Below are 23,658 nucleotides of genomic sequence, written 5' to 3'. Positions count from 1 at the left end.
TGGTCTCTTTATTAAACAAAAATTAAAGAAGCTCAGTCTAGTAAGGTAATTAGGTATTGCTCCAGGTATTCAGTCTCTTGATTATTTTTTTTCTCCTGAAAGTGGTTGATTTTGGTTTGTTCCTTTATGTAATACTAGTGGCAACAAGACTGTGCTCTTAGTTGGTTTCCTAGTTCTTTATATTCAGATATTAGACTTTTTTGTCTGTCTCTCCTCATTATTTATTAGTTCTTGTATTGTGTTTTGACTTGTAGTGATGTTTTAGTGGAGACAAAAGCAATATCTTAACTGTTTTCTGATTTACCAAAAGCTGTGGGTTGCTTTAAGTGATGTACCTTTTTGCTGAATGTGTTGTTTGTCCCCCCCCCAGCTCCTCTCCCTGCCCCAGTCTTTACTTTTATACGGCTGTTCTTTCTCTGTAAAATTCTGGGCTTTGAGAATCAATGCATGTGTGAACTGGAATAGATCCTTGTTTCAGGATGACTATTGTAAATTATTAAGGGATTTAACTAGCTTCTGCTTAGGATATATCCTGTAGTTGTTCTCCTGAACAATATTTTGTATTTCACATGTCAAGTATCTTTTAAGTGTCTGCATTCAGTAGACCTTTGATATGATTTATGATAAACATTCATAAGAAGGTTGTGCCTACGAATCTTAGTCTCATCAGTGTTGTTTGTAATCAAAACAAATGTACCACTTGAGGTGATGAGCTTATTTTATTGTGTAATATCTCCAGTAGCAAGATCTGTTAAAAAAAAATAAATAAATAAAAAATTGACCTTATAGGTAAGTAGATGAAAAAGCTTTTGTGATCCCTGAAGATGTTTGGGACCAGGTTGGATGGGACTTCAGGCAGCCTTATCCTAGTGTGTGCCAACCTTACTTATGGTAGGGGAAGCTGAATCTTTGAAGTCCCTTTCAACCCAAGCTGTTCTGTGATTACTGCTGCCATGCGAATTAGTGCAGCTACAGATAGAGAACAGTCAGCAGTTTTATTTATCAGAAAAGTTACAGGTTAAGATCTTATTCATGCTCTTTCTCTGTAAGAGGAGCAAGAATTATTTACTTTTATGAGTGGAGTTTCAATGATTGCAAAGATATTGCCTGTCTTTGGTATTTGGCATCATGTCACTTAGGACAGCAGTGTCAAGTATTGGTAGCTCCAGAAGGCCCAGTCTGTGTGAGTATTTTTTACTGCTGTTAGTGTTGATGCAACTGTATCAGCAGAGTGGTGCTGCAGAATTTGCAGTGGGAAAAAGCTAGAAGAGATTGTTGTCATGGTTGTACCTGCTTTAGAGCAGCAGGCTATTTGATGCTTACTTTGTACGTAGATGTATTATAAGTTGCAGTGCGAATGCTGTTGTCAAAATGCTGAGTTGCAAAAGGAATTCCAAAATGTTGAAGTCTTTTTAGTTGGCTGGGAGCTTTGTGTGTGACTGGGTTTTCATGGGGAGGAGAATGGGGGAGGAGCGAAAGTACAAAAGTGAAAACATAGCAGGAAGCCCGTCAGCTATCACTTTGATTCAAGTTTTCTTCTCTCATAGTTCTACTGTGTATGGCTGGAGTGGAAAAGAACAGTAAATGCACTAGTTTCAAATGAATAAAATGAACTGTGTTACTAGTCAGTTAGTAAAGATTTCACAATCTGAAACTCCAAGATTAATCTTGACTTTCCTTTGAGAAAGTCAGATGGCTAACTGATGCTATGCTCTGGCTGGAAATAACCTTCTATTCCTAAAGCATCCATTATTCCTGTCTCTCTTCTTCACTCAGGACTTTTCTGTACATGACATTAATTGTAACTTGTTTTCAGATATCTTGTAAGTAAATAAACTGTATCCAATACCTACTTTTTCCTCTCAGTTTTCTCCATGTTTTTTGGTGCTTTTTGTTGTTTGTGGGTTTTTCTTCCTCCTTCAGATGATGTTGGAAGCTGTAGAGTACTCAGATCTCCCAGTGCTGCTTGCTTACCTCTGTACTGTTAGTTTGTTGCTTTAGGATAGCCTGAACTGACCGAAGTCAGTTCATTTAAATCCTAATGTTAGAATCTGTTATATACATGTGGTTTTTTACTGTATTTCAATTAAAGAACCATTTATTGTACCTGCATGGTGTCAGTTGTTGAGCAGTCGTGTTTGTGCTCAGCAGTCACTGCAGTTGTTATAGAGAAGAGTGCAATCTAGTTTTAATTCCAGCTGCTGTGAATCTTTATGCAGGGTGTCCTTAGAGTAGAAGGAAATGTGATTCAATTGGGCTGTAAGAAAGTTAGAGAGAGTAACTTGTCACCATCAATTCTTGGATAATATGGGGAAAGTGCAGCTAAAATATCAATATAGAAGGCATAAAAGAAATAGTGTACTACGGCACCTGTACTTTAATGTGTTTGCGTTGTTTTCATAATAAAACATCAATATATTTCCTTTTCTTCAAATATGAGAATGCTGTGTAACTAATTCTGAGGAAGGGGAAGGTCATACATTGTTCTCTGATAGAGTTAGTGAACTTTTCACAAAGATAAAATTTCTCCCATCAGTCTCCAAGTCTTCATGCAAATTTAACATCCTTGTGTCCTCACAAAAGCTTTATGGAATGTACCAAGCAGCTGTCATTAGCAGCAGACTTCTTACCAGACTGTTATGTCATAAAGCTCAAACAAGTTCTAAGAAGCTGCTGCCTGATTCTGATCTGCCCTTTCATTTTAGTTACAGTCCTTAGCAGTATCCCAAAGAAGGAGTAGAGGCTATGGTTCAAGTAGGTTGTGTGCAATTTGGAAAGAAAATGCTTCTTGGAAGATAGTTGTTCAATGGTAGTTGTTCAATAATAGTTACCTTTCAAATGACTGTAGTTTATATTTAGATAAGTTATTGAGCATGAGCAAAACAGAATTGTAGTTCTCTGTTTGACTTTGTTACCTTAGTCTGAATTTGGATGCCTGATATGTTGATGTATGTATGGAATGCCACTGAATGAATAAATTAGATGTATTTCTGCATAGAGCAGTAAATAATAGTTAATTTTGGAGCAGGTGCGTTAAGCCTAAAGCAGTGATTGGTTCCCTTCTCAAGTGGGTTCTGGTAGAACTGACTCAAATAGAAATTCGTGAGACATTGTTCTTGTTTTGGCAAGATGAGAAAGGTCACAGATTAGGTCAGATTTGTGTAACACACCTATTCCGAGGTTAGGAGATCTTCATCAAGGCATTGTTTCGTTCTGCTGGTGGTATGTTTGAATGCTCTGAGTGAGAATGCATGTTGAGCCGTGTTAATATTCTTAAGTGTTCTCTCTGCATTGTATTTCAGTATTTTTTTTGCCAGAGGAGCTTGAGCAGAACTCTCATTATCTGTGTTTCTGGCCAATTTCATATAAAACAATTGAAGCAGATGTTTGACAGACAAATGGAGGTGTATTAGCAATGGGAAGGGAAACCAGCTTGACTAGTTTGCTTGGTCTTACTGCGAAAAGCTGATGAAAGTGTACCAAATAATGATTTCCTTTGTATGTTACAAGGATTGGTATTTGAAATGTGTCTGTTTTCATATTTGCTGTTTTCTGGGCTGCGTCTGTTTGTATGTCTTAGAATTGGGGAGTCTGTATGAGATTAAATATTGTAATCTCCTTTGTTTTAAAGGGTCAGAACAGAGGTGGTTGTTTTTTTAACAAAAAAGTATTTCTGATTATTAGAATCCTCCATCTGATCTGCCTTTTGCATGCATCTTATTAGTGTTTTCCCTCTACTTCCTGACCCTCACCTTGCTTAATGAAAGATAATACTTGTAGAAGAAGTGAGATTCCAATTAAAAACCTCTGTGATACATGTAAAATGCATCCTTTGCCAGTTAAAGTTTCTGTGGTTTACTTTTTCACTTTTTCATTTATGATTCATTGTAGCGTTTATCTCTAAATTATTGTTACTGGTGAATATAAGTGTTAATTAACCCTTAACTTCTTTTATAAGTTTCAGGGGAACTATCACTTAAGATGAACTGGTGGCTCTGTCACCTTAACCATGAAATAAACTTTAAAAGTTATGTTATTCTTAGGGAAATGTACCTGAAAATTTGACACTTTGCTCTTGTGGAGGTTTTTTTTTTTTTTTTGAATCTCAAATATCTGCCTTCTTGAATTAAAACTTTGAGACTTATGGCTAAGTGTATGTTTGTCGTGTGACCTAAACAGTGTCTATTTTGGAGATGGCAGCTTTCATTTTGTTAAATGTATAAATACTTACATTCATGTTCACGATAGTCCTTTCAAACAGAAAGGAATGCAAACAGCGTGCAGAGGTGTGAGATAATTATTTGAAGGTATGGATTAATAGTTTCATTTCTCTTTTCAGTATGATGCTGTTCCTATCCAGTCTAGTGTGGTGTTATGTTCCTGTCCATCCCCATCAATGGTGAGGAACCAAGCAGATTCCAGCACTCCATCTGTCATTTCCACCTGTGGCAGCAGACAGGGATCTAACATGGAGAGCACCGCAGCTGAATCAAGATCTAGTTCAAACTCCTTGCCACAACATACAGGACAGCAGCCTCCACAGCCTCGAAAGAAACGACCTGATGACTTTAAATTTGGGAAAATTCTGGGTGAAGGATCTTTTTCAACGGTAACTTTACTTTTATAAAAGGTGTTTCATGTTAGTCTGCCAGATATCTTAGATAAACTTCAATATTCCGTGCTCAGGTGATTACTAAGATGTAAGTTAGAGATAACTTGAAGAGTAAATGAGCATGATATAGGAGCACTGATTTTTTTTCCAAGTCCTTTTTTTTAAATTGATCAAAAGTTGTCTTATATTCTGATGACTTGATGCTTTGATTTTTGGGAGGCATTGCTTTCTAATGTAAGTTTTTTGACAGCTTATTGTGTTATGTTAAAGTTTTGACATCAAGAATTTGAAATTGGGCTAGGAGCCTATTGTGGGGAGAACTTCTACCCAATATCCTGTTTGTGACGAGAGCCAAGGTCAGATGCTTAGGAAAGAATGTAAGAGCAATATTTCTTTGGTATTTTTACTCAGCCTTTAGTGTCATGGCCCTCAAGGACTTCAAGAGTCATAGTTATTATCCTTGTATTCAGCAGGCTTAAATAGATTGACTTTAACCTACTTTTGGCATCTGTGGCATTGCACAAGAATGAATTGCTTAAGTAATTGTCTTAAAGAACTCATAAAGCAATTAATACTTCATTTGATGCTTTTGTAGTTGCCCCATTTAAAGCCAGTGAGTAATATTTCTTTATCTTTTTCATATCAGCCATTTGTATATATCTTTTGTTTGGGGTCTTTTTGGGGGTGGAGGGGGTTGCATGAGGGTGTGTTTGGTTTTTTTCCTTATACAGTGTACTGGTATTTAGGAAGAAGGCCTCTGGTAGTCATCAAGGGTAATTTGCACTTTACTGCATAGTTTGGAATTCACAGGTTTCCCTAAAGAATATATCAGAGTTGTTCCCTCTTGGACATGCTGGAACATGCTTGTTCAATCTGCTTTAGTGAGACATTTTTATTTGTGCTTTTGTTCTCTGCATCTTAGCACCATATTCCCAGTAGAATAGAGAAACGTCCATGGCCTAGTCCAGACTCTGAATCTGTACGTAGTGTTATTGGTTTTAATTTTACAAGCAGAATTTTGCTTACCGTAAACATTGGGGCCTTAGGTAGGGCTGGTGAAAGTGTGCAGCTGAAACCAGTTGTTAAATGCAGACTTGATTTCTGGCATTTGTCTCAAGCATTTGTCAAGCTTAAAGTTGGGCATGGTCATTAAGTCTGACAATTATGTTGGCAGTAGCTGCTTCTTTGTAACCTCTGGGGTTTTTTTTTCATCTTACTTTCCTCCAGTTTGGAAGGTTTAACTGTATCTTTTTCTTCCCTTGCTGTTGTCTGAGTTTTCCACTTACACAATTTTATGATCTGTGAATTTTTTGAATAGTTGCTGAAAGTGTTTTTGTTTACTTTAGCTATCTGGTCTAATTCTGCTTCATAGAATTTATACTCACCTGTTAATATTAGTACTTACAGAGTGGATGAGGCCCCGATAATGCAAACATGACTCTAATATGCATCACTGTGGGATTTCTTCCTTGTTATTCTGTTTTTATGGAAAATTAGTTCGGAGAAAGTGAGGATATGATGTTTGCTCAGATGTGTTCAGTGAGGGAGGGACCTAATGATATCTATGAATTTATGCTAGGAGGAAATTACTAAATCCATTGTACACAGCTGCTTGATATGGGGGTGTTTTTGTGGGCAATACATCTGAGATGTTATGGTTTAAAAAAAAAAAAGATACAGTATAGGGCTAGAAGAGAAATTAGTCTTCAGAGTCTATATAACTTCAGATTTGAGAATTCTTAGCCAAGATATATCTTCAACTGTGTGAATAAGTTTGCAGACAGCACCAAGTTTGACAGGACCATTCAATATCATCAGGATGGGAAGGCTCTGCAGAGGAATCAAGATGGTTTATGTTGGTGAACCAAGTCCAGTCACATGACATCCAGTGGTTGTAGGTGCTGGGTTCTGCATCCCATGCAGTAATGTAGGGCTGGGAAAGAGTAGATGGAAAGTTGTCCAACAGAAAAGGACATGGCAGTACTGATGGAAAGCTGGTTGAGCATCAGCCAACAGTGCATAGGTCATCAAGAAGGCCAAGTAGCATCCTGGCCTGCACCAGAAATAGTGCAGCCTGCAGGACTGTGAATGTGATGGTCCCCTTGTACACACCATTGGTGGGCCCACACCCCAAATATTGTGTTCAGTTATTGGCCCCTCACTACAAGAAGAATATGGTCTTAACGTGTGCAGAGGAGAGCAACAAAGCTGGTGAAGGGGCTAGAGACTAACACTTGTGAGGAACAGCTGAGGGAGTTAGGTCTGTGTAGTCTGCAGGAAAGGAGATAGTGAGCAATGCGGTCTCTCTCAACATTGCTCTCTCCTTTCGCTTTGGAATAATTGACCTAAAGAAGGGCCCTATTTAAAAGGCATTTTTGGTAGGTGCATAAAATTTGATTATAGGTGTATGTTGCCATATTTTTGAGTACTCTGTAATAACTGATTTCTTGAGTTAAGCAGCTATCATGACATGAGCACATGCTTACATCTTTTGCTGATGGTGTTTATGACAGTTTATTTTGGACTGGCAGTAGTCTAAATACAGACTGGCAGATAAAAAGCAATGTTTACTGTATGCCTTCAGTGAATGGTTACATTATATTCATTATACATTATGTCTCCTATGGCAACAGGTTGTGTTGGCTCGAGAATTGGCAAGTTCTAGAGAATATGCCAGTAAGTATCAATTCTTTAATGGTAACCTTTTAGAATACTGTATGAATGCTGTCTGATTACAAGGTATCAATTCAAAAAACATAATTAGTTTTTTAACGATAAATCTAACTATCAATAAACCCCCCCAACCACACCACAAATTAGTTAATGAACTTAATTGGGTTGTATGTCCTGTGTTTTCACTCTGTTTTTTCATTAAGTTAAAATTCTAGAAAAGCGTCATATCATAAAAGAAAACAAGGTGCCATACGTGACACGAGAGAGAGATGTGATGTCCCGTCTGGATCATCCTTTTTTTGTGAAACTCTACTTCACCTTTCAGGATGATGAAAAGCTGTGTATCCTTTGGATTCTAAAGCTTTTACACGATTTGTTATGAAAATCCTTAGTTTTGTTTTCTTTGAAACATTGTTCAACAGGAATTATGAGATAAACTTGAGGTATTTAAAATACCTTAGATGGTTGCAATACAATTTGTTTCAGTCATGCTTTTGATATAAATTAAGCAAGTAGAATGGTAAGTGGGGCTTCTGTCTGTAGGCAATTCTATATAGGAATGAAATTAATTATTCAGGTGACTATCTGGAAAAATTACTGAGTTAACCTCCTCTGTGGTCTTTGCTATGTTAAGAAACTGGAACCTTTATCCTAGAGTTTTAATATGTACAGTCATAGATTGTTTTGGGTTGCTACTATATAAAGCTTCAAATAACCACTTTCACTTTCCTGTTATATATTTTCAATATTTTATTTTGAATAAAGAGTGTAGGGGGTTTGTTTTACCATGTTTTAATGCTAGACCTTAACTTCTTAACATTCAGATTTTGGGCTTAGCTATGCTAAAAACGGCGAGCTACTAAAATATATACGCAAAATTGGCTCATTTGATGAGACCTGTACCAGGTTTTATACTGCTGAAATTGTGTCAGCCCTGGAGTATTTGCATGGGAAAGGAATTATTCACAGGTAATACATAAAGATTAATGCATGAGAAACATTCATGATAATGGAGATTTTGTAGAAAGCTAGTAAGAATATAATAGCATTTTGCTAATCTTAGTGCTGTTGTTAATATAATGGATAGAGTTAAACAAAGCAAATGGTAGCAGGAGAGTAAATCTGTTATTACATCAACTTTTCTAATTGGAAAGAGAGAACTTTATGGTCTAGAACTAATGTTCCCAAAAGCTTGCGTGCCTTGAACTCTAGAAACAGTCTACTTTTTTTGGTTAATTCAGTTTTTTTCCTGTAGCTCTGTGTACCAAAACCAATTAGAATTCTGCTGTGTGTAAATTATGGGTAACACATCTGCAAGAAAAGTAAATATTAGTATGTCTGCTTTCATTGAGTGAACAATTTCCACAAAGTTTATCAAGAGGTAGATAAACAGTGAAACTTAGGGAAGTGTTTAATAGAGTGTTTGCAGTTCTGATGTAATTATATTGTCTGAATAAGCATGTTTTGCTGTGAATTTATTAAGCAAATTAGAGCTGTTTGGTACAATATTCAAGCAAGTGTGAGAATTTGAGTCACCAGAATTTATTTTGGAAAACAGAGCTTTAGTGTCTGTAAGTACCCATGCAGTTGTTTGTAGAACAGTAGATGGTGGTTGGCAAAAAGCTGGCTGATCATAATTCTAATAGCATTAGTACTTTTCTTATTTTTATTTAAAAAGCACTTTCCTAAAGCTTTTCACTTAAAAAGTTGGGAATAGAATCTGTAGGGGCTGGATGTGCTGTTGTTTGGCTAAATGAAGTTTTGCACTTTTTGCTTATCTGTGAGTAAGCAGGCCTAATTGATCTCACTGCCATATCAATCTGTCAGATATCACCTAACTTATGGCTGGGGAATTCATTTTGTTGAAGTATGTACACAGTAGCTTAGTTTTGTGCTCAACTATTCATTGCCAAATATTGTAGGAAAAATGGTAACAAATGGTCTTTGCAAAATCTGTTAGCAGTACTCTGTGTGTTGTCAGCTGCAAGTCAAAGAATAGTCAACAGTGTTTACAGAATGTCTGCATCATTTGTGGTGACATGCATGCAAACCTCCAGACCATCTTGCAATGTTAATTTCTGTGCTGTTTAAGTATGAAAATTTGTGTTTTCCAGGGACCTAAAGCCAGAGAACATCTTACTAAATGAAGATATGCACATTCAAATAACAGACTTTGGAACAGCAAAAGTATTATCTGCAGATAGCAGACAAGGTATGTTATATTTACTTTGTCACGTGTCACAAAATATAGAGCAGTTCTGTTGGAAGAGATCTGCAAAAATCAAGTCCAGCTTCTACCTACATAAATGTAGCAAGCGTTCCTTTGTAAATGTAGGTTTATTGTATTTATCAAAGTGTAACTTTTGAATGTCCTTAACTCCTTACCTAGGAAACAAATCACTGAAATATATTGAAACAAATAATTTGACTCAGCTGAAACAGTAAGCAATTACTTTCTCTGTTTGTACTGAAGCCCTGGTGGCCATCAAAGTTACTCAAACTTGATTGTGGAATTCCTGTGTCACTGGTTGCTAATATTAAGCTATGAATCAATGATACTGTAAACTATACATAATAAAAAGCCTTAGGCAGAACTGTTTCTCATTCACCAAATTGGATAAATGCGATTTTGTATTCAGATTTAGTAAGCTTGTGTTGGCAAAATTTGTACTATAAATGTCAAGCTTCTTGAACCAAGAAGATATCACTAAGATAAAGTGAATTGTCTCCTTCATCCAGGTTTTGTGCTTGGGTAGAGAGAGGAAACTTCTGTGTATTTTTTTTTTCTTGAAGCATTGCATAATTTTCACTAGTTTACCTTTTTTTTTTTTTATGGATGGAGTGGGAGGGATTTGGTTTTTCCACAAGTATGCTTCTGCTTAACTCTTTCAATTTTCTTCATAGCACGAGCAAATTCATTTGTAGGGACAGCACAGTATGTTTCTCCAGAACTGCTGACAGAAAAATCTGCTTGTAAAAGGTGAGGACTGTACTGTATTTTAGAACTTTGCTTACTCTGTCAGTATGCCATCCAGTGGGAGATGGATGGGAAGTGTAGCTTAGTGTTTCAAAGAAGGAAGATAGTTGAATAAGAGTTTGAAATATTTTTTTTTAGCAAGTATTACTTCTCATCTGAGTGCTGACTTCTTCATTTTTATCTTATCTCTGGGTCCTACAGGCTTTGGTGTTGTCAGGAGAAGGGAGTGAGAAATGAGAAGTTGAATTTCTTTTCATCAATATCTTTATTACACAAAGTCATTCTTTTAATTCTTTTCTCATAAGATGGCTCTAGCATGGTGATTCCTGTAAAAGATACAGAATGTCACATTATGTCAGCTGAGGGAAAGGCTATATAGGTGTCTTGGACATGTATTTGGGTTAACCTCCAGTATTTTGTGAAGCTGTATTTGAGGTTTTCAGTGGTTTAAATCTATTCTCTGTGCCTGGACTCTCATTAAACTTTTATAGTTTGCTCCTGATAGTAAACTACCAGTTGATGTATATAGATACACTTTTATTACAGTGATGGAAGAATGATTGCTCAGAGTAATTACTGATAAAACAGAGAAAACATATTTCTTATGGGAAAAACTATAGCAATTTCTGCTGGTATTTCTTGAAATTATACGAATACTGTTAACTTTTCTGCTGTTTAGTAGAAGAAAACTTTAAAGTTTTGACTGGTTTGGACAGTAGAAAGACTTTATCACACTACCAGCTCCTTTGAGAAGTTCCTTAATAGTTCAGCATGACAGGAAGCTCCTAATTTGAGTAGTTCTGAGCCTTTGTTAGTATTCTTCTAGTCTTTCATGAGGATTTCTAAGTCTTACCAATTCTCTATATAGTTTACGTTGAGGTAAAATAAGTTTCAGAATATGTTTTCAGGACACCACCCTGAAACTTAAGACTTTTCTTCTCCCATGTTGTCTGCATTTTGTTTGTCTGAAAGAAAGCTTCTGGTTAAAAATATGTATTTTGGTGGTGTTTTTTTTTTCTTCCCATGAAAAACTTAGAGGAAAGAATTTCTAATCTGGAGGAGCATGTATTACATTAAGTTGGATGTGTCTTGAAATTGCAGTAGAGGTTAAGTCGTCCTTCTTGTTTTATGTACCTGTTAATTATGTCACCTGAGGATGCATCTGTCTTGTGCCTGTGCTTGTAGTCAGTTGTGAGATGGTTACTCCTGTCAAATTAAGTGAAAGTAATGTGGAAGTTGTGCTAAACGGGCTTGTCTGACATGTTCATACTATATTTTTAAGTAGCAGTAGCTTAAGGATTTTTAATCATGGTTTACAGACTTGCAGAAAAACATGCTGTATGTTTGTTTTTTCCTTTCTTTTGAAGCTCTGACCTCTGGGCTCTGGGTTGTATAATATATCAGCTTGTAGCTGGATTGCCTCCATTCAGAGCTGGGTAAGAGACCTAAACTACTTCCTTATATGTAAATCATAAATGTACTGACTTGATGTTGGCATTAACTTTATCACTAATTCTGAAGTGCCACTTTCCATGGTGCACTTCTGGTGTTGATATCATGTCTGCTTTAACTGGTGTAATGTAGATTATTTCCTTTTTGAGATCATGAAAATGATAAATTAATTAGTTCCTTAGGGATTCTTTAATTTATCCTAGGATTTCAAATATAGTTTATACTGTAAGTTAACTATGCCTCCATGAGGAGGCTATCCTGCACCCCCCCATATTGAGCCATAAGACATTTCTCTGTTGTTTTTCAAGTATCTCATGCTTACAGAAGCATAGATACTTGTAGTACTGATTCTAAGGTACTTAAGGAGAGGGATTTATAGGAACTTCTAACACTTCCCTCACGTTTAGTATTTGTCCAGATCATGCACTGTTAAGGTAAAATAATCATGGACAACCAATAACGAGCTAAATATTTTCCTCTTTTGCAGAAATGAGTATCTGATATTCCAGAAGATAATAAAATTGGAATATGACTTTCCAGAAAAATTTTTTCCCAAGGCAAAGGACCTTGTAGAAAAGCTATTGGTAAATATTTTTTGCTGATAAATGATTTGATTACGTTAGAATCATTCAGTTTAATATGTAGTTTTGTTTTCCTGATGGTTCTATGTACTCTGTTGCAAGCTATCCAGTAAGAACAACTGAGCATTATTAGTTGTGTGTGAGAATGTTTTGAAAATCAACATCCATTACGAAGCAGCGCTTATATTTTTGTCTGAATTACAAAGCATGGGCAAGGGAATGTGTCTCCATCAAGTGGAAACAAATGGTTCTAAAAACTATGCATAACACAACTTCAGATTCAAACACTTGTTTGTACAGTACCCAAGTTAATTGGTGAGTTGCATAATGTATCATTTAATTGAAACAGCATTCTATACATGGTAGAAATATATATTTCTAAAAATATGCATCAATTTACCCTGCATTTTAGAGCAGCTAATGAATGTCTTGTATTAAAATCAACCAAAGATTTACTCTGCACATGAATATCTGACAGAGGAAGAAAAAATGATTGTCTCATCGGTGAGATACTGCACTGACACTACATTGAATATGCAGAGACCATTTTGTGTGATGGAAGCTTCCTGAAATTAGATTGGGTAGAGTATTAGGGAGAAAATACTATGTTGTTCGTAACTGATGGTGAGGGCAACTACTGTGTGTTCCTGTGTCCAAGCTAGTTTTTTTGAGCAAGCCAGTGCCTCACTGGTAAGTTCCAGGATGCATCAACATCCTAAGAACTGGTTTTGGATGCTTGAGAGGTTAGTGTTTGGCACCAGCTACAGCTTTTCGAGCTATTCTGCGTCACCGGAATATGATGATATATATTTAGATGTGCTATATATTAGAATGTGATGTCCTATACTTAAATGAACCATGCTCTGTCAGACATCCTCAGTGTGTTTGCTTGGTTTTCTTCCATCTCTATGAAGAAACAGAGCTAAAAAAAAAAAACCCAATGTTCTGTGGGCCCAAATATGTGCTCATTTAGCTAGCTATGTGAGCTGATCTAATGCAAAATTGTACTAACAAGATGTACTGACAAAAGATCTTGCTATAAGCAGTCTCTTTATATTCTATATGTATGTATGCCTAGGGCAGTAAGATCAACTAATTTTAAGTTTTCGTATGTTGCTATGCAAATGTGAATGATGTTTGCCTCTTTCTTGTCATTATTTTATGCCTGCTAACTTCACTGTAATTTATTCAGGTTCTAGATGCTACCAAAAGATTAGGCTGTGAAGAAATGGGAGGATATGGACCTCTGAAGGCTCACCCTTTCTTTGAATCCATTGTGTGGGAGAACTTACATCTTCAAACACCCCCGAAACTTACAGCATACTTACCTGCCATGTCAGAGGATGATGAAGACTGTTATGGAAATGTATGTTCATCTATATCTATCTATATATTCAAATCTGATGCTATCTCAGCTTTCATTAAAGCAAACAGTTGCTGACCAGAATTTGAAATAGTCAACATTTTTCATTTTTTTCTGATGACGTGAGTGTTTGGAGGGGGGGTAAAAGTCTTTGCTTCCAAGTATACTCTTCTGGTGTTGAGATGTTGTGGATTTTTTGGAGTTTCTTTGGGGGGGAGGAGATGATGTGCCTGTTAGTAGAGAGTAGGCTGCCTTTTTTCCCAAAAGGCAAAGTGTGCTCAATTTAAAAGCAGCTCTAATAATTCAGTACACAACTCTTAATTTTTTTCCACTTTTTTCTTTTTTCTTTCTTTAGTATGACAATCTCCTCAGTCAGTTTGGTTGTATGCAAGTTTCTGGTTCTGCTTCTTCACATTCACTGTCTGTCCCAGAGACGAGTACCCCACAGACATCAGGAGGCAATATTGAACAGTATATTCATGATCTTGACAACAATTCCTTTGAGTTGGACTTACAGTTTTCTGAAGATGAGAAGAGATTACTTCTGGCAAAACAAGCTGGTGGAAATCCTTGGTAAGATGTGTGAATGTAGCTCATTCGTTGCACTGCAGTGAGCAATCAAGAAAAATTATCAAAATAGAAATCAGTGTTCATCATCCTTAAGCAAAATATTAGTCACTAGTTTTCTTTCTTATTTTCTACTTTTAAAGTAATAGCTTAGTTTCTCAAGTTGTGAGTTTAGGATAGATAGAAGTAACACTATGCCAATACAAAGAAGTCCTTCCTCTACAGAGTCCTACAGCTAGAAGAAATTTCTACTTTCTTACCACTTGCATAAGATTTTGTAATGATACTACCCTAACCAAAATGTGTCTAGACCATGTACTTATTAGCATTTCTCTTCTCTCTTGATAAGATTTTCTCATTTGTGGCTTTCTTCATGCCAGATTTTAGGAAAAAAAGCTTTTTGGTGTGAAATGAGGAAGAGGCCAACGTTCATCTAGTGAAATTGTTCGGGACTCTTTGGAGGGAAAGCACTTGTGAGAGGGAAATGGAAAATTGCTTAGTAATAATAGTAGCAACGATAATTAAAGCTGTTTCTCTGGAAAAACTACTTCTGGAGCAAGTGTTTTTTTTTCTTTTTAAGGCATCAATTTGTAGAAAATAACTTAATCCTAAAAATGGGCCCCGTGGACAAAAGAAAGGTAAGAGCTTTTCTTAATCCCCTGTAACAGAAATCAGTTGTCACATTCTTGCACATTCATCACGACAAAGATGAGGAACCTGTTTTCAAACTTACTTGTCTAACCTTGTCAAATTATTGTTTATTTTTTAAGATGCAATATTCTCTTTTTGTGGTGTTCTTTCAGTTTTTTGCGAAATGCTAGAAGTAAATGTGCTGTCGATACTTTCATATTGAGACTGTAGAAAACTTCTGTTCTGCCCCCTCCTACCAGTCAAATACAGTCCATTAAAAAATTGTCTTGATGCACATCTGCATGTGAATGCAGAAGATAAAATACAAGCTCACTATTCTTGGCTGTGTTATTTCCTGGACCTGACTGGTTTCTATATCCTGAGAGAGATAAAGGTGGCATTAGAACTACTGTAAGTGTTAACTTAAACATGGTACAAAAGGAATGTGGATAGCCTGTGTCAGCTTTCCAGCAATGTAGGTTGTCTTTCAGGTAAGTTCTTCCCTGTTTCTGATTTTGTCAGGAAAATCCCTGCTGGATTTGTGTGCCAGGATCTTTGATAAAGATACTCTGCTTCACTCTGCACAGCTAGATTTATGGAGTTCCAACAGAACTTGAAGGTGCTTTCTTAAAATAGCACTTGTTTTGCCTTGTAGTATTAATGCACTGTAGCCTCCATGAAAAGGAATGAAGTCAACTAGGTAAAGCACAAATAAAATAAATAAAAACTCTCCCAAATTCAAACATCTCCTCGTGGACCTGTTTTAATGTTACCTGTTCTGATTCAGAGATCTACAAATTTACTTTTTCTATTAATGCTTTTTTGTATTGCTGCTTTTCCTGTTAGGGATTGTTTGCACGTCGACGCCAATTGCTCCTCACAGAAGGGCCCCACTTGTATTATGTGGATCCTGTCAACAAAGTTCTAAAAGGAGAAATCCCATGGTCTTTGGAGTTGCGACCGGAAGCCAAGAATTTTAAGACATTTTTTGTTCACACAGTAAGTTGCTTTAATTTCTTTCTAAGTTACAATAAATGTCCAGTAACCTTAGTGCAGTTTGTTAATGATTAAATATTTTGTGGAGGAGATACATGAGTAATTCTTAAACACAGTTGTTGACTGGCAGAGATTACTTGTTAACATAAATTACTAGCCATAGTTTAAAAAATAAAACAACCCTCCCCCCCTACACCCACACACACAAAGGAACCTGACAAGCGTCTTCCCACAAAAATTGTAAGTTTGTTTAATTCCAGATTAGGTAAAATTTAAGTGATTTTCTGTATTTGAAGGAGGTTCTTAAGGACTTTTGAAGACCAGCACTGCTTGTTTAGAGTGGTTTGGAAGGAGTATGCCAACAATATATTGACAGTTGATATGACTACTTGCTTAATTCTGAGATGACAGGTGTACAATTATTCAGCACTATATAGTATAATTGTACTTGAATTTACGTTTTTGAAAAGGTTGCAGAGTGATTCTGAATAATGATTTCATTGGTAGGTGTGGAATAATTGCTGCTTTTTGGTTTAACTGTGCTTGGAATGCTCACTAAAATGTTGTTCATTTATAGCCAAACAGGACGTACTACCTGATGGACCCGAGTGGGAACGCTCATAAATGGTGCAAAAAGATACAAGAAGTGTGGCGGCACAGATACCACCAGAATGCTGCTAAATAGTAAAGCTCATCCAAAATCTCCCAGTTTCTCTTCTTGCTGCTAGAACTTGATGTGCAGCTGATCAGAGGAATCTTTCCAACCCATCTATTACCATCTCAAGGGGAAGCATATGTCTGAAATGTTCTGTTTTTAAAAAAGAAAAAAGGAAAAAAAAAAAAGGCAAAAACCGAATGGAATTCAGGGTCGCTTTGCTCGCTCTTTGTGCTTCTGTTGAGGCTTCCACATGCGTATCATTGCAGTGAAGATCTTGCTTTTGTGCACTTCAACTCAATTTCTGCAGCAAACTAGTGGATAGACATTGCATTACCAGCTACACTTAAGATGAGTTAAAACCAATCCACACGCACACACCCTGAATCATGTACCAGCCTTGCGTTTTATGGGGCTGGAGTTTTCTGTGACTTTCACATTATCATTGATCTGTATTTCATCAGGGAGCTTTTATATGCCTCTCCTAAGCACCACTTCTTTTTTTTTTTTTTTCCCCCTTTTCCTTTCCTCACAGTCCCTGAGCTTATTGGTGTATGACATTTTGTAGCCAGGTCAGTTGCACCCTTGTGTAATTCCTAATATAGTTCTGGTTGCAGGATTTACGTGGTACTTAAATAATTATGTGAATGAATCAGATGTATGTATCTGGCAGATGGGCTCCAATGATAGAGGTTGTGAGAATAAAATGCTGAACATGGCACTGAAATTTTTTCTAAAATTGAAATGTTGGCTTCTGAAGCGTATAAAGTTTTAAACGTTCAGTTTAAATTTTAATATGAATCGTGTGTTTAATCAAGAGACAAACTTAGCAGCATGCTTTTAACTAATACTAACTAAAAAATTAATTAGTTAGTATGGAGGGAAAAAAACAACATTACTATTGAAGTAGTAAGTAGTTTTTCTCCTTTCCGGGAGATGAGGGCTAGAAGCTTTCTTTACAGGGTGTGCATGTTTTGTGCATTTTAGTGGGGCCAACCTATTTACCTGGATAGAGAAGAAAGTGTGAAAGCTTTGTACAATTTGATTTTTGTTTGTTTCATTGCATAATGAGGTGTACAAACAGTCCTATTTTCATTCTTTGGCCAAATACTTAAGACCTTTTAAAAACTTTTATTTTGCTCAATTGTTTTTCAAAAATTAGATTCATACCATAATCTGGTTTAAAAATAACAAAATTCTGATACAATGGGGAAAAAACATATGGTACTTGAGGCATATCTATAAAATCAGTTTTTTATATCAATCTCCTCTTATCCTTTTCAGTAAAAGGCTTTTTTGTGGTCAAACATTTCCTGTAATGTTACAAAGACTTAATATGCTAAAAACAATTTCCCTAATGGTATTTCCAATGTCTGCGTTTCTGAACCTTGCAGAGGGTTGATAGGTCTGAACAAAGGCATTCCTTCCTTGTTTTGAAAGTGGTATAAACATCACACCTATTTATTCAACATCTCCACATCCCATCTTTGTGCATATTGAGGTCTCCATGATGCGCTTTTCCTTCTATCAAATAAATATTCCACTGCAATGTTAAAAAGACAAATGTGCTACACTGTTCCAAAAGCAATATTTTAAAAGCAGCGGCTTATCAGACTTTCAGAAAATATTTAATTGAGAGGTTTTTTGTTAAGAGAGATTATTCATCTTTTTTGAGGAAAGAAAAAAAACCAACCAAAAAATGATGTTACGTGGTTGAATTTGGTGACAATTCAGTTCTTCCAGCATCCTTCAGCCTTTCCAAGGAGAGAGTGCAGTGGCTTTTTCTTTTAGAGGAGATATATCCTTGTCTTCTGTTAGCCAACTGTATATGTGTGTGTGACAGAAATAAATCAGTAGCTTACAGTGCATGGCAGCGAGGAAGCAAAGGTGTCCTGCAAAAATGGCTGTGATGAGAAAAATAGAACTGTTCCATTTGCATCGTGAGGAATCTTGCCTCATAAAGCACACTCCTTGCTGCTGAAATTTGAATAGCATAGTATACCTTCTATCTGTGCCAGTAGTTAATCCTGTATTAGCTATCTTAAGCAAGATGCTGTTGTGAATTTACAGTCGTGTGCAGCCATTCTGCAGCTGTCAAATTCCAGCTATGCCCTGGGTCCACTCGAGACAGCCCTACAGCTTTGGATTTAAGTGTACAGGTGTAGACTTCAAACAAGTGAGTCTGGCAGTGATGGAGCTTCATTGTGTCACTTCTGTTCTTTGTCAATGAAGCTCATACAAAAGTCTGGCAAAGTTATTCTGCTGATTAAGTAAAATCCATAGCTCCAGTAAGAGCTAGATTGGGATTGCCCTTGGCCTTTTCACTTCAGCTGACTAGCTGGAAATCTGGGAATGCTTCAAGTTTTCTGTACTAATCAGGCATGCAGTCATTTCGCTGTTTAAAAAGCTATCTTTTTCATAGCTTGAATATCCTCTATCAATATCCTTCATTCCTGCCTACCAAAACCTTTCAGCCAAAGAAACACTGTTATTAGTGATCTGAGCTGCAAAATTAGTCTGTAAGAAGGCTGTCTGCATTCTTGTGTTCCTGATGGACAGCATTGTCATCAGGAAACTGTGAGCCTCTCTTAAAGGCGTCTGTCCCTACCCTTAGAACTTCAGTGTTCCAAATCAAGTATTTCTCAGCCGCTGCTGTTAAGTGAAACCTATGGTTTTGAAAGATAAAAGCAACCATGGGGATTGAAGTATGCTTTACCAGTTTGTTCACTTATGTATGTACCGGAATATGCTGCATACAATCAAGGGCCAGTTCCTGTTTTAGATATGTATACTGAAGCAGGGCAGTTTCAAATCTTGTCTCAAGGATGACTCCTGTGTTTCATGGGAGTTTACGGAGTGAAAGGAGATTGGTCAGAGCTGCAGATAAGCTGGGTGATTTCTCTGCTCTTTATCCAAGGTCTTTCAGTGTACAGAGGTGGGTTGCTGAACACTTGAAGGCTTCAGAATCCTTATTACAAACATACAGACAACTCATTTCTGCCTTTTGCATTTTGAATAATGACCGATCATTTATGAAGCTACTGGTTAATAATGTTTTAATTTGTTTTGCTTGGGATTTGAACTTCAGGGATATGTTCATAGCCTCTTTTCTGTTGGGTGGAGCTTAAAGCTGAAGTACTACTTCTGGGAAGGATTCTTGAGTTCCATAACTCTTTCCAGCTCCCAGCCCAGTCACAGAAAGTTCAACATTGCTGTGATAAACTAAGAGATGGCTTTGTTCCCATTGCCTTCATGGCTGGTTTTGAAAAGGATTTGTATTATGAAAGACGTGCTTCACGTGTGATGTTGAGGCGTTGTGACCAGGCTGATGTCAGTTATTAATATCTCATTCGCAAGTGCTAATGCTGAACACATCAGTATCCGATAGGACTGTGGTCTGCTTATTTTTCTAGCCTGATTTATTTGTGGAGTATCTGCTATAGTTAATCCTGGGGGGGGGAGGAGAAGCTCTGTGGATTGAATCAAAGATGTGATAATTCTAGTCCACTTCCATAGGACAAGGTGCTTACTTTAATATGCTTGATATCACTTTGGCCAAAAAAAAAAAAAATTGTTCTCAGCACTCTATTGAGAAGATGGCTTGTGTGGTGGTGCTTGCCTAAAGATATGGTGTGTGGGTTCTGATGATCCTTTCTGCTATATGGAATTACATGAATAGGTGTGATATTTATATCTGAAGTTTTGCTGAATGCCTGTAATGCTTTATGCAAACATTTTATTAATGAAGTGGAAGGAAGTGCTCCTGCAAAGCTTCGTGACGCAAATTGTCTGTGAGTTGATGAGTTTACAAACTAATAGTTCTCCGTTCCAGATTGGTGTGTTTTCAATTTAAGATGGATAAATTCAGAAATTTGTTTCCTCTTTAAATTACTTTTAGACAGCAAATAATTGGAGAAGTGATAAGCACCCAAAGATTTGGTCTGCCTGTTGGCATGGCAGGGAATGCAGGCAGCTGTGATTTGACAAAGCTCCCAAAAACCATGTACTAACTCTGGATGTGGCAGTTGTTCTAAATTGTGGCAGAACTTGTTATTACTGTATCTGACAAAAGAATAGGAACCAGGAACCATAATCTCTCTGGATAGTTGTACACTAAGCTGTTCTTCAGGTCGTTGACGGTCAGTTGTGTGTAATATTCTCTACCTGGTTTGTAGCTGTAACTGTGATGTACAGATAAAGGAAAAAAAAACCAAGAACTCGCACAAAACAATCCCCCCTCCCCCAAGAACTTACGAGAACAGAAGCAAATAATGCAATGATATGATACACACTTTTGTATTTTTATTCTTCTAAGGTTATTTGCTGGCTTTTGTTGGCCTCTAGTTCAGTCTGTGTTATTTAAATTCTAATATATGAATTATTTGGATTGAATTCATGTTCGGGGCCATGGTGTTGTATGTATTGATGTACAGCCTGGAATGTGAATAATTATTGTAAACTATATTTTACACCTTTTTTTCTGGCTTTATTATATAAATTTTCTATTGGTCAATGATTTAATCATATCTCATAATTTAATAACCGCTTATCCTCCTTTCGACAGATCTCTGTGCTGTAGATGTGTAGCTAGTGACCGGATGATGGATTTCACTTATGCTCGGTAGTCTGTAATAAAGGCATGTAGGGTCCTGGCCCGGCCTCCGCCTGCTCCTTCCGCAGCGCCGCGTCATGGGAAGGGGCGGGGGCTGCGCGGCGCTCCGGCGGCGGCGCTGTGCGAGGGGCACCGCGATCCGGGCGGTGCGGGGCGCCGCGGTGGGGCGGAGGGGGGCGGAAGGGAGAGAGAGAGCGAGAGCGGCGGGCGGCAGCGCGCGGACCTCGCCTGGCGGCCGGGCGGGCAGCGGAGCGCGCCGAGGTGGACGCTTCCGGGGGAGGCGCGCCCGCCGAGCCGTAGGTGGGGCGGACTCTTCCGGCGGCGAGGATGGCGGCGGAGAACCACTGCGATTTCCCGGTCGCCCCGATCGGCGGCCTCGGCCCGGGCGGGCCCTGCCGCCGGTGCAGCTCGGCGCCGCCCCCCGGCGCCGTGCCCGGCAAGTGGGTGCGGCTGAACGTGGGGGGCACCTGCTTCCTCACCACCCGGCAGACGCTGTGCAGGGACCCCAAGTCCTTCCTCTTCCGTCTCTGCCAGGCCGACCCCGACCTGGACTCGGACAAGGTGAGGAAGCGGCGACGCGGGCGCTCCGGGCTCCGCGTGGCGCTCGGGGCCGCCGCGGCCCGGCGCCGTGCGGGCAGCGCTGCGGGAACGGCGGCGGGCGGGGGGCCGTTCCCAAAGGGCGGCGGGCGGCCGGTCCGTGCGCTTGGAGGAACTTCAGTTCTCGGGGCGGCGGGGCCCCGTGGCTCGTGAGCTCCGTGGGCTCTCGAGCGGCGCGGCTGCCCTCCGAACAGCGCACGGGGAGCGCCGGATCGCTTGCGCGTTCGTTTGCGTGTCGGCGCTGAGCGGGTTTAGCTGTAGCTTCCATGGAGCGGCTGCCTGCAGAACGGTGTCGTTCTGTTTCTGCACTGTCATCGTTCTCCAGTACGATTTCAAGAACCGGATCGAAATCGCTTTTTTTTTTTTTTTTCTTTCCCTCGAATTGTTCTGTTTGTTCGTAAAAGAGCTCAGGTTGGAGGGGATCTCACCGCCCCAGCCCTGCCCTGTGCCGGCTGCCCACGGCTCCTTGTGGCCTTGGGCTCCTGTGGGACTGGGGCACCCACAGCTCTGGGTGGAGGATTTCCTCCTCACGTCTAACCTGAATCACCCCTCTTTTAGTGTAAAGGAAAGCTCTTTGAACCTGGAATTCAGTAAGTGAGGAAAAATAACCTTTCTTATCCAGGCGTAACGTTCTGTGTTCTGGAAATTCGTCAAATAAGGCGTTCCTTGGGCAGTACAGGCTGCGAATGGGGTGATAGTGAGCATCGTGGGCTCCTTTGGACTCGTGTTTAGTAGGGAAAGTACTGCTGATTGTGCTGTACTGGGTGTAAAGCATTCACGTGAAGTGCTGGACAAGATGTGGGAGTGTGATGGCAAAACCTGACACCCAGGACTGGGTATTTGTGGAGAAAAAGGGGACAGCTTATAGCCCTCACACATACAGCTAACTGATTAAAAATGAAGAGTTGTTTGATATAAAAACTTTTATTCTGGTAGTGGGCCTCCTCATTTTGTCACACCTAACAAAGGATGTTTAAAAGCTTGAGAAAATGCAGACTCTGAATAGCATTCCAGAGCTAAAGAAAGGAAAATACCTTCCAGTGTGGTACTGCGGTATTGTGAGGAGCGGCTTTGTGTTTTCTTTGTTCAGTTTTGGGAGGTTTGGCTTAAACTGACCTCAGTAAATGAGGAGCTGTGGGTGGCTTGCTGATGGCTCAGAAGCTGCTTTCACTTGGGAGATGGGGAAGCTTTCTTCTGAGGTTTCTTAAATAAAAAATAAGGTGTACTTAATAATTAAGGCGCCTTAATTACACTAACCTTTTCCAGTTGATCCACTGCAAAAAAAAAAAAGAAGAAGAAGAAAGGTTGTTTGCATTCTCTTGATGTCTTCGGAGAGATAATAGGCACATTTGTGGATCGATTGCTTCAGTTCCATTTAAGGCATTTGGCTTTCTTCATTTCATCCATTGGTGCCATCAGTCATCTTCCACAGGCATTATCACCAAAGCGCTGATATCTCAATGGGCTTTTGGAGATGATCATCTAAACCTGCTGTCTGTACAGTGCTTGCATATTCCAGGTCTGGCAGTGAGACATGAAACCAGGCGAGGGCCTTTCAGTTTGGTGTGAAATGGGGACAGACCTGCAGTGGAACTGAAATGTAAGATGAGAATATGGCATTAAGGTGCACTTTCCATACCGACGTAACTAAGCCTGTTTCAGGCAGAGCTTGTGTTCAGTGCATCTTGTATTTAAGACTAAATCTTAGTGGGTTTATTTAATTGAAGTTGTGGCAGATACAGCCACCTTTAATAAATTATTGTGCAGGTTGCAGGTGTACAACCTGCACAATAATTCTGTATTTTGAGAAAGTCATCTTATTCAGAGTTGCATTCTCTGGGTTTTTGAACCCAGTTGTCTTCAATTGGATGTACATAAAGCTACGTATTTAGTGATTAAGCATTCACTGCAGTCTTTTCAGTGCATTTGTCAGTTTTGTGCTC

The 23,658-nt window shown here is 38.6% G+C and overlaps 2 protein-coding genes across 12 annotated transcripts in view; both read left to right on the top strand.

The window, feature by feature from the left end:
* PDPK1 (3-phosphoinositide dependent protein kinase 1) overlaps nucleotides 1-21,159 on the top strand; it is a 31,045-nt gene extending 9,886 nt beyond the window's left edge. For 4 of the 7 annotated variants that reach the window (XM_031606654.2, XM_031606661.2, XM_031606655.2 and 1 more), the window contains 13 exons: nucleotides 4,340-4,609; nucleotides 7,246-7,288; nucleotides 7,489-7,626; nucleotides 8,110-8,254; nucleotides 9,400-9,497; nucleotides 10,190-10,265; nucleotides 11,630-11,698; nucleotides 12,202-12,298; nucleotides 13,488-13,661; nucleotides 14,014-14,231; nucleotides 14,806-14,863; nucleotides 15,702-15,854; nucleotides 16,429-21,159. In XM_031606654.2, the coding sequence (XP_031462514.2) occupies nucleotides 4,340-4,609; nucleotides 7,246-7,288; nucleotides 7,489-7,626; nucleotides 8,110-8,254; nucleotides 9,400-9,497; nucleotides 10,190-10,265; nucleotides 11,630-11,698; nucleotides 12,202-12,298; nucleotides 13,488-13,661; nucleotides 14,014-14,231; nucleotides 14,806-14,863; nucleotides 15,702-15,854; nucleotides 16,429-16,536 (1,647 nt within the window). In that variant the 3' untranslated portion in view covers nucleotides 16,537-21,159. Of the gene's footprint in view, nucleotides 1-2,105; nucleotides 2,810-4,339; nucleotides 4,610-7,245; nucleotides 7,289-7,488; nucleotides 7,627-8,109; nucleotides 8,255-9,399; nucleotides 9,498-10,189; nucleotides 10,266-11,629; nucleotides 11,699-12,201; nucleotides 12,299-13,487; nucleotides 13,662-14,013; nucleotides 14,232-14,605; nucleotides 14,745-14,805; nucleotides 14,864-15,701; nucleotides 15,855-16,428 lie in introns of those variants that run through there. The other 3 variants (XM_031606656.2, XM_031606657.2, XM_031606662.2) reach the window with 3 other exon arrangements.
* A 173-nt stretch (nucleotides 21,160-21,332) lies between these two features.
* Nucleotides 21,333-23,658, top strand: part of LOC116237472 (BTB/POZ domain-containing protein KCTD5) — a 30,616-nt gene continuing 28,290 nt past the window's right edge. The window contains exon 1 of one of the 5 annotated variants that reach the window (XM_090151809.1): nucleotides 21,333-21,679. In XM_090151809.1, coding sequence (XP_090007935.1) covers nucleotides 21,446-21,679 — 234 coding nt within the window. In that variant the 5' untranslated portion in view covers nucleotides 21,333-21,445. The remainder of the gene's footprint in view (nucleotides 21,680-23,658) is intronic. The other 4 variants (XM_090151810.1, XR_016471788.1, XM_090151811.1 and 1 more) reach the window with 4 other exon arrangements.

Source organism: Phasianus colchicus, chromosome 16, assembly GCF_987193195.1.
Source record: "Phasianus colchicus chromosome 16, bPhaCol1.hap1.1, whole genome shotgun sequence".
Taxonomy (NCBI): Eukaryota; Metazoa; Chordata; class Aves; order Galliformes; family Phasianidae; genus Phasianus; species Phasianus colchicus.
This window is presented reverse-complemented; position numbering and strand designations above follow the sequence as displayed.